The sequence below is a fragment of the Notothenia rossii genome (assembly GCF_949606895.1).
Source record: "Notothenia rossii genome assembly, chromosome: 3".
Classification (NCBI taxonomy): Eukaryota; Metazoa; Chordata; class Actinopteri; order Perciformes; family Nototheniidae; genus Notothenia; species Notothenia rossii.
Window position 1 is genome coordinate 39,797,004 of NC_136901.1, and position 9,754 is coordinate 39,806,757.

A 9,754-nucleotide genomic window follows, 5' to 3' on the forward strand; every position below is an offset into this window, starting at 1 on the left:
AAGAAGAAGAAGAAGAACCTGAACCTGGATCCACGTGGCGTCTCGTCTCTACGGTTCAATCTGTGTTCCTGAGAAAGTGTGTGTGAGCTCCAGCTCTACTGGTCCATCATCTGTGTGTTTGGATAAACCTCTGAATGGACTGTGTGCTCTTTTTTCTGGAGCGTTTAAATCGGACTATCGGAGCTAGCTTAGCATGCTAGCTGGAAACACGTTAGCAACACTAGTCCGATTAAGAGTTTGATGGAGAGAGAAACGGTGTGTTTAACGGAGTCTGCAGGAAAAGGTGATCTAGGAAACATGAGTAAAGTCCAAATGCTGCTGTCGTTGAAGAAGCAGCGACTCACTGTTGCTGCTGAAGAGCTATATGCTCTGTTTGAAAAGACCATAGCAGATCTCGAGGAGGAGCTGTCTCTTTCCAAAGAGGACAACAAGAGACTCCAGAAACTACTGGACGCTGTTTTACAGCCTCAGCTTCGGATACACAGAGCAGGTCAGTTCCCTTTACCCTTAATCAACACTTTACACTCTTCAGTAGCACTTTATTATCACATTAATAACACTTTAGACCCTTTATCAGCACTTGCTGCAGGTAGTAGATCCTGAAGTAAAAGTACAAACACCACACTGTGAAAATACTCCATTACAAGTTAAAGTACTGCATTCATATCTTATTTAAGTAAAAGTATGTAAGTATTATTAGACACATCTACTTTATTATAATAATTAAAATGTATTACGGAAGAGCAAACCTACCAAAATAAATATATTTATAAAAATACATACATTGAATAATATGCCATTTAATGTACTGATTTAAATATTACCCATGTAGGCACTAGTTGGTTAAATCTGACATACATTGATACTTTAGTTTTAATGTGCTTCTTTATTCACCTTTTCTTTTTAAATGTGTAAAAGCAAATGAAAACAAATACTTTGGATTAATTCAAATTGCGCGAGAATAATTCATGAAGAAATCAATGAATACACGTTCAATAATAAATTAAACACATCTAAAATGTTACTTGATAAAGAATAGGGGAACTACTACAAAGGTCATTAAGTAATTAAAACATTAATATAAATTAATGTAAAATCTCATCCATCAATTATTGCCAACATGTATTTATAATATATTCTGTATATATATTTAAGTTAAAGTTAAAGCCTTTTATTGTCATTATACACAGAGTATAAGGAGATTCAGACTGCAACTCTGTCCCGGTGAGCAAAAAATACAAACACATACATAACACTAAAAAACACGGCAATAGTACATACAACATAAACAATCATACGGGGGAATACATAGTTACAAATATTGATATACAAATTGTATATAAAGTGCATTTAAAAAGATGTGTATGTGTGAGAATGGTTACGGTTATTGCATTATGTGTGGTGGTTAAGCAGCCTGACGGCCCAGGGGTAGAAACTGTTTTTGAGTCTGTTTGTCCGTGACTTGAAGCTCCTGTATCTTCTCCCAGAAGGCAGGAGAGAGAACACTCTGTGACCTGGGTGAGAGCTGTCCTTTATTATTTTGTTAGCTCTGTTGGGGCAGCGGGAGGTGGAGATGTGTTCCAGAGAAGGCAGGGGTCAGCCAGGGCTTTCTTGTCCGCAGCTGAGCATCCTGCATATCATCCCGAGATGGAGTATGACAGCACGCTCTCGATGGTCGCCCGGTAGAAGGACATCAGCAGCTTCTTGTTCAGTCGGTTTCTCCGAAGCACCCTCAGGCAGTGTAGTCACTGCTGGGCCTTCTTAACTGCTGCAGTGGTGTGTGCTGTCCAGCTGAGGCTCTCCGAAATGTGAACCCCCAGGAACTTAAAGGTGGAGACCCTCGCCACTCTCTCTCCATTGAGGTGAAGGGGGGCGGGTTCTGGACGGTGCTTTCTGAAGTCTATGATGATTTATTTTGTTTTGCTTGTGTTCAGATGTAGGTTGTTAGCTGAGCACCACCCAGACAGCTTCAGGATCTCGCCTCTGTATGCCGACTCGTCGTCTCCCTTATATATTTGGCCGACCACAGTGGTGTCATCTGCAAATTTGATAATGGAGTTGGAGGGGTGAATGGGAGAGCAGTCGTGTGTGTAGAGAGTGTAGAGTAGAGGGCTCAGCACGCAGCCCTGCGGGGAGCCAGTGCTGAGGGTGCGGGTGGAGGAGGGGCCTATTTTCACTGTCTGAGGACGGTCTGTAAGGAAATTATTAGAGATGTCCCGATCCGATCACGTGATTGGGGATCGGAGCCGATCACGTGATTTTCAAAAGATCGGAATGGGGAGAAAAAAAATCGGGGATCGGGATCTTTTTTTTTTTTTAATATATATATTTTTTATTTTGTGTTCAATGTTACAAAACAAAAATGACCATCTTCAAGTCTTAAAGTCATCCTGAGGCCTTAGTTTTGGTTTCAAATTACACAACATCATGTTTGTGTTGCTTCTTTGGGGCTTGTTTTCATAGACCTATTTCTCTCAAATCTGGCAACAGAGTGGGCAGGGCGCAGTGTCTAATTGTAGCAGTAAGCTAACGAGTACTGATAAGCTTTATTTTGTTTTGATCCAATGCTGCATAACTGAACTGATCCAATGCTGCTGTGAAAAAAAAGAAGCTATATCCATGTTGGATAGAATATCCAATTTAAATAAAAAAATAACCTTAAGGGACAACTTGAATGCTTTTTTTCTTTTTTTTCTCTTAATGCATTGCATAAATATCGGATCGGGAAAAATCGGTATCGGCAAATTGTCAAAATCAAATGATCGGAATCGGATCGGGAGCAAAAAAAGGTGATCGGGACATCCCTAGAAATGATTAATCCATGCGCATAAGATGGAGGGGAAACCTAGGCTTGACAGTTTTTCCACTAGTATGTCAGGTATGATGGTGTTAAAAGCTGAGCTAAAATCGACAAACGGCATCCTTATATAGTCTATAGGCAAACTGATGAGGGTCGAGGGAGGGTGCGAGGCTGGCTTTGATGTAGTCGGCTATCAGTCTTTAGATACATTTCATCACCGCTGATGTTAGGCAGGGCTCGACATTAAGGGCTGCCCGATGGCCCGGGGCCATCTAGTATTTAGCTCGGGCAATGAAGCCTCACCTGCTGGTTGCCCAATCGGGCAATCTATTATGCCAGTATCATGCAGCTCGCCGATCCAGTAATGAGTGAGCCGACAGTAAAACTAAACATATCTATAACTAGTTACGGTAGTTTGAGAGGTAATTAAAATAGCTACGTGTGATATTCTAACCTGAGGTGTGTGTTTTGTCCGCTCACCGCTGCATGTGATCATGCAGAACTGCGTGTCGACTCATCAGCAGCAGCTGATCTCTCTCTCCCGTCAGATTAGACTTCACTCGCGTTGATGTCCATATTGATCAGATCTAGCTAGTTCTAGCTAATGATGGGACTACCTGCTTATTAAAAGACACCTAAACAATAAGTGTCGCTATGCAACTGGGTGAGGCCACAAAGTATAGCGCAGCATTATGCATTTGTTTACATGCCTACCGGAACCCCGAGGCATTACCAACAGATCAACGCACAATCAACCCATACAGGACATCTCTTTCTCCACATTAAGTGTTAGACATTAGAATTGACTATTCTTGTCTGTCACATACTCTTCTTGTCTGTCACATAAGTGGCGCAACTGAAGCGGTATTGTGCTAAAGGGAAATTATTGTGACCGAAGAGATTTAGATTTTGCCGGCCAACGGGAACTCGGTTATGGCTAGAAGGGATCCGTCTTGTGTAAAACTCTCGCGAGAGTTTGGCTGAATGTCACGTGGCTGAATGTTTACGTTTGGCAGGCAGCCTTTCAGTTACGATCGTTAACATCAGTTGGCCACAGCAAATGATGGTGAGAAGCTAAACTATCTATTAATTATGCCAATGACAGGGAGTGTGATTGTTGAAATAGGGTGTTAGCGGTCTTGTTGGTGTTCAAAGAAGAATGACAACACTGTAGATCACCAACACTATGGTTTATTTTTTATTCACAGGCAAGTCAACGTTGTCGCAGTAAAAGTCCCAAGATAGCCCCTGGTGCAATACAATGTTCCCTTGCAGTGTTTTACTATTAAGTCTGATGTTTCTCTATTAATATTGCTGCTGCATTAATGTGTATGTTGCATCATGTTACTGCTGTAGATGTGTTTCCAAGCCGCTCCGATTACAACGAGAGTTACAACGAGAACGTGACGTCATATTTACACTAGACGGATCCTTTCTGGCCATAACCCGGGAACTCTGACGTCGCCATTTTGTATGCTTCGCAGATGCGCTCGGCTCCTCTCGACTGCTGCTCGGTCAGCTTCCGGATGAGGAGGTATTCGTTCGACCAACTTACAGTAGATAACATTACAAACATTTTGAACAGGGGCCATAATAGTGTAAATAATGTTTGTTTTGGCAGTTACAACTGAATGTAATGTTTTCTACTTTTTTACATCTGATGAAGGCATTTGCCTTCATCAGATGGAAAGTGTCTTGACCAACAACTTAAGTATTTCTTATAGCTATGCAGGGCATGCAAGCGAGCAAACACAAACAAGAACAAACAAGTGAAATGAAGAATAAAATTGTACAATATAATATTGTGCTGGTTCATCTTATAATTCAGTCTAGAGAATGCACTAGACGGCATAGATCTAAGACCTGCAAAAATCGAAATGCTCTAGTGGGAGGACCCCCAAACCCTTCGTGGCATTTCGTCCGCACGCATTTTTCAGGGCAATCTCTATTGGGCTCAGGGCCAACTGTAAATTAGCTGAGATGGCCCACAGGGCCCAAATCCCAAAATCCTTAATGTCATGCACTGTTAGGGCTATGGGCCTGTAGTCATTGAGCTCTCTGACTGGTGTCTTTTTGGGGACAGGAATAATAGCCGTTTTCAGACAGGATGGAATGCAAGCTTGTGACAGGGACAGGTTGAATATCCTGGTCAGCACAAGCTTTGAGTACTTTGCCGAGTACTCCATCGGGTCCTGCGGCTTTTCCAGGATTCACAGACCTCAGCGTCACCTGATGTTCTTTGAGAGTGGGAGGTGGTATGGAGCTGGTAGTTTGCAGGGGCAGGGGCAGAGTATAAAAGTGGGGGGGTCTGCTAGCCTAGTTTTTATGAGCAAGATTCTCCTCCACGTTTTCCTTGTAGTCCTCCTTTGCAGCCTTGATGCTTCTCCTCAGATTCTCCCTTGCCAAGCCGTCCTGAAGGCTGTGTCACGGGAACTCAGGAGAGACTGCACTGCTCTTGTCATCCATGGCTTTTGGTTTAGGTAGACCCGTATGCGTTCTTCCACAGTTACAGTATCTGTGCAGAACTTGATGTAGGATAAGAAGGGCTCTGTGTGTTCCTCCAAGTCTGTCTGTTCAAATATGTCCCACGCTGTGTGTTCGCAGCAGTCTTGCAGTTGTTAGAGTGCCCCCTCGGGCCAGGTTCTGATATATTTGACCACCGGCTTGGTGTTACTTCTGAGGGGGGTGTAAGCTGGGATGAGAAGCAGTGAGAGGTGGTCAGATAGACCTAAATGGGGGAGTGGTACCGCTCTGTAGGCATGCTTCAGGTTAGAATACACTCGGTCCAGTGTATTCTTTCCTCTGGTGCTACATCGTACATATTATATAGCTGCGCCGCCACTATTTGTATATAGGGTAAACACTGAAACCAATTAAAACAAACAAAAAACATTGAATGAGAAGGTGTCCAAACGTTTGACTGGTACTGTACTGTATATAGAAAACACACACACTTTTTAATATTTAGCAGGTTCCCTCATCTATAATCATTTATACAAGCGCAACTTTGAACATGTACAGCAGTAAAATGCAACATACAAAATAATCAAGAAACAACATAAATTAAACACTGACATACGATACGATACAATATTACTTTATTTGTCAGATCAAGTCTGAAATTTGACTTGCGTCACAGCAGCTCCATGTCCAACATCAACAGACAAGTATCCAGACACAATACATGAAACACAAAAACAAACATTTAACATAACAGCACAATCAGTGAGAGAAAACATGCTCAAAGAACCTTCAGCGTGCATTTGATCTGGGATTTAGCTCTGTATTTACTGTGAGAATTGTCTGATGCACAAAGGAGTGCTTCAGTCTGACTTTCTTCAGAACACGGTTTGGGTCAGAGATGATGTTGTTGGACAGCCTCACTAGGTTGTTATGATAGGCTGAGTCATAGAGTCTCTGACAGGGTTGACCAACAATCTTTGAGCAGATTTTTAACAGGTGGAGCAGTTTTGATTTTAAAGCTGTTGACAAACATTTGTACCAGGTAGTATTGCAGTACTGCAGAATAGACAATATCACAGATGTAAAGAACAACAGAAGAATTTCTCTGCTCGCCCCAAAAGACCTAAGACGGCGGAGAAAATAAATTCTTTGTTTTGTCCTTTTGCACAGATATTCAATGTGATCCTTCCATGACAGTGGATGGTCAATCATTACACCCACCTATTTGTATGAAACTCCCTGCTTGATTTCATCTGTATGGATGACAATTGGGACTTTATGGGAGTCAGATGGTGAGCCAAAAATGATTTCCTCAGTTTTCTTGGTGTTGATCTCAAGAGCAATAGCCGCGTTCACACCGGAGTACTTTTCCCACTTTAGTTCCAATATAGTTCCGAAATGTCGCGTTCACACCAAAAAGAGCCGGAACTAAAATTAATTAATGAGAACCTTTTTACCCCCTTTTCCATCCCTGCTAGAGAGCAGGGACTCTCATGCGGCTCTCTTGTGACAAAAGAGCTATATTTCTGATTGGCTGGGCGGATTGCAAACCACGCCCCGTAAAACTCAAAAAAGGTGTTGTGAAGCAACCATTTTATTATCCTCGCATTAGCATTATTAGCATTAGCATTAGCCCAGCGCAGAAACGCAGAGAGACTAACTTATGGTAATACAAAATAAAACATGGGAACGGTGGAGATGAGGAGGTGTCGGCGTTCTGGTGATTTACTCGGAAGGCCAGTCCCCAACTCCGGGGACTTCCGGCCGGGGATTTTGGGCGGCAGTATACGCCGTGAAGTGGTTTGCGGCCTGCCAGTAAACCCAAAGCAGAAAAAGAAGAAGTGACGTCAGCGGCTTCATTTGCCTAATCCACCCCCAGGGTCTTATTCCGGTGTGAACGCGATCTGTACTTAGTTCATCAGAACTAAAGAGTTCTGATGAACTAAGTTCTCATGAACCTTTGTGGGAAAAGTACTGCGGTGTGAAAGCGCCTATTGTTATCAGTAGGGATGTCCCGATCACCTTTTTTTGCTCCCGATCCGATTCCGATCATTTGATTTTGACAATCTGCCGATACCGATTTTTCCCGATCCGATCTTTATGCAATGCATTAAGAGAAAAAGGTTTTCAGCAGACAAACCGCTGCACCCATATGGCCCAGCCGCTGTCTTGGTGTTGGTGCACTGAATTTTTTTTCTGACCTCTTCGACACTGATGGTAATTTTGTCAGAGGAAGCAGGTATTATTGTTTCGAGCATTTCAGTGCACTTTGCAGAATGATCCAGTGACTTGAAACGGGTAAAGAACGTGTTTAGTTCGTTAGCAAAACAAAACTCATTGTTCGTCACAATAGATTTAGCTAAGGATGACATTCCTGTCATGGTTTTCATGGTGTCCCATACCTTTTGGGGTTTTTTGGCTTTAAAAGCATTTTCTAAAAGCTCTCTGTGTGCCAGTTTTGATTCCCTCAATTTGACTTTCAGTTCTTTCTCTGTCTGTTTAAGTGCTCCATAGTCTTTTTTTTAAAAGCTATTTTCCTGGTATTTATAACGGTTTTAATGTCCTCAGTCACATAAGATGTATTATTTGGATAGATTTGTATTTCTTTAGTGGGCACAACTACTTTTACGCAGACGTTGATATAGTCATTGGTAACAGTAGTTATTTCATCTAGTGAACCTTCCTGAAAAATGTCCCAATCTGTCCAATCAAAACAGGGAACATTTTACTGCACCATCATTACTTTTACATAAGAACGTGCCGTAAAATAAGGTTTGAATGCAGGATTTTAATTCTATACTGTAGGCGTAGTGTATCTGTGAACGATCTCAAATACAATTCATTGCTTAGATTGTGACTAGTGCTACGCCAGAACAAAAAAACCTTTTTCATTTTTAAAGGGGCTGGGCTACATGAGGTGAATTGAGCCAACACAAATACACAATAGGTGGGACTAAAAAAGATAATGTGAAAATATAAAAACAAAGGCATTAACTAGGGCTGCAAAATGTCTCCAATTGTAATGGTGATTAGATTTGTAAATGCTAACACTTAACAGTTTGTTCTGACTGTGTGTTTCCTGCAGACGTCCAGCAGCTGGTGGTGGTTAAAGAAGAGCTTCGCCCTGAACAGCAGGAATGGAGCACCAGTCTGGACCAGGAGGACCCAGAGCCCCCCCCACACATTAAGCAGGAACAGGAGGGAGAGCAGCTTCAGGAGCTGGAGGAGGCTGATATCACCAAGTCCACTTTCACTCCTGACCCTGTGAAGAGTGAAGATGATAAAGAGAAACCTCAATCCTCTCAGCCTCATCAAAGACAAACTGAACACATGGAAACAGAAGCTGATGGAGATGACTGTCGAGGACCAGAACCAGCCAGGAACTCAGATCCAGAAAGCAGTTTACAACCAAAGACTGAGGAGGACACTGGAGACTCTTCTGGACCTGACACTGAATACTCTTCTGAACCTGAACCTGGAGACTCTTCTGAATCTGACACTGAAGACAGTGCTGATTGGAAAGAGACCAGAGAACCTGCATCAGGCTCAAACTCACTGAAAAATAGACATGAATCTGTCAGTGATCCACGACGTAGTGCTGAACATAAACCATTCAGCTGCTCAGTCTGTAAAAAAGCTTTTTCACAGAGAGGACATTTAAAGGACCACATGAGAGTCCACACAGGAGAGAAACCCTTTAGCTGCTCAGTTTGTAAGAAAGCTTGTTCACGGAGTGATCATTTAAAGGACCACATGAGAGTCCACACAGGAGAGAAACCCTTTAGCTGCTCAGTTTGTAAGAAAGCTTTTTCCCAGAGTGGAAGTTTAAAGAATCACATGAGAATCCACACAGGAGAGAAACCACACTGCTGCTCAGTCTGTAAAAAAGCTTTTTCAGAGAGTGGAAGTTTAAAGAAACACATGAGAGTCCACACAGGAGAGAAACCACACAGCTGCTCAGTCTGTAAGAGAGCTTTTTCACATAGTGGACATCTAAAGTCACACATGAGAGTCCACACAGGGGAGGAAAAATAGAGCTGCAGAGTTTGTGACAAAATATTTAATTGGCGTAATCGTTTCAAAAGACACAAGTGTGTTGGTCGTCAGCTGCTTCTGTAACTGTAAGGGAATACATTTGTCTATTTTGTATCCTGATGACCTAATGCCGTTACATGTAATACGTTACTGCCTAAGCCTGATTTCACCCGCAGGCAATCGATTCACTAATAATCAGAAAAGTTCATTTCTCTGACTCCTTGACTCGTCTATTTCTTGTTTAATAATTGTTACATCTCCTCAGGACCAAGTTCCTGTGTCCTACCTTTCACCTGCTGATCACCCACTGCTCATTTAAGGTGGACTGACCTTCCCTCCTCCTGCTCTTTTCTCTTCTTCCCCTTTTTCTCACTGCTGATAATCAGCTGATCACTTCCTGCCTGTGCAGCTGGGCATTTTCTCTGGTGTAAATAAATAAACTTGTGTTCTCTTTCA

The 9,754-nt window shown here is 42.4% G+C and overlaps 1 protein-coding gene across 2 annotated transcripts; it reads left to right on the forward strand.

Annotated features, from left to right (window-relative positions):
• LOC307033666 (uncharacterized protein) lies at window positions 1-9,754 on the forward strand. Of its 2 annotated transcripts, none has more exons than XM_079672205.1 (2): window positions 1-490; window positions 8,322-9,754. In XM_079672205.1, the coding sequence occupies exons 1-2, from the start codon at window positions 241-243 to the stop codon at window positions 9,296-9,298; spliced, it is 1,227 nt and encodes a 408-aa protein (XP_079528331.1). In that variant the 5' UTR covers window positions 1-240; the 3' UTR covers window positions 9,299-9,754. The 2 variants fall into 2 exon arrangements, with proteins under 2 accessions (XP_079528331.1, XP_079528332.1); XM_079672206.1 differs by having other exon boundaries at window positions 8,349-9,754.

Excerpts from the sequence above, each read along its gene's own strand:
- LOC307033666 (XM_079672205.1), top strand. The coding sequence starts at position 241 with ATGGAGAGAGAAACGGTGTGTTTAACGGAGTCTGCAGGAAAAGGTGAT. Across the intron at positions 491-8,321 it reads GCTTCGGATACACAGAGCAG|TTTGTTCTGACTGTGTGTTT; the intron begins GTCAGTTCCCTT and ends AACACTTAACAG.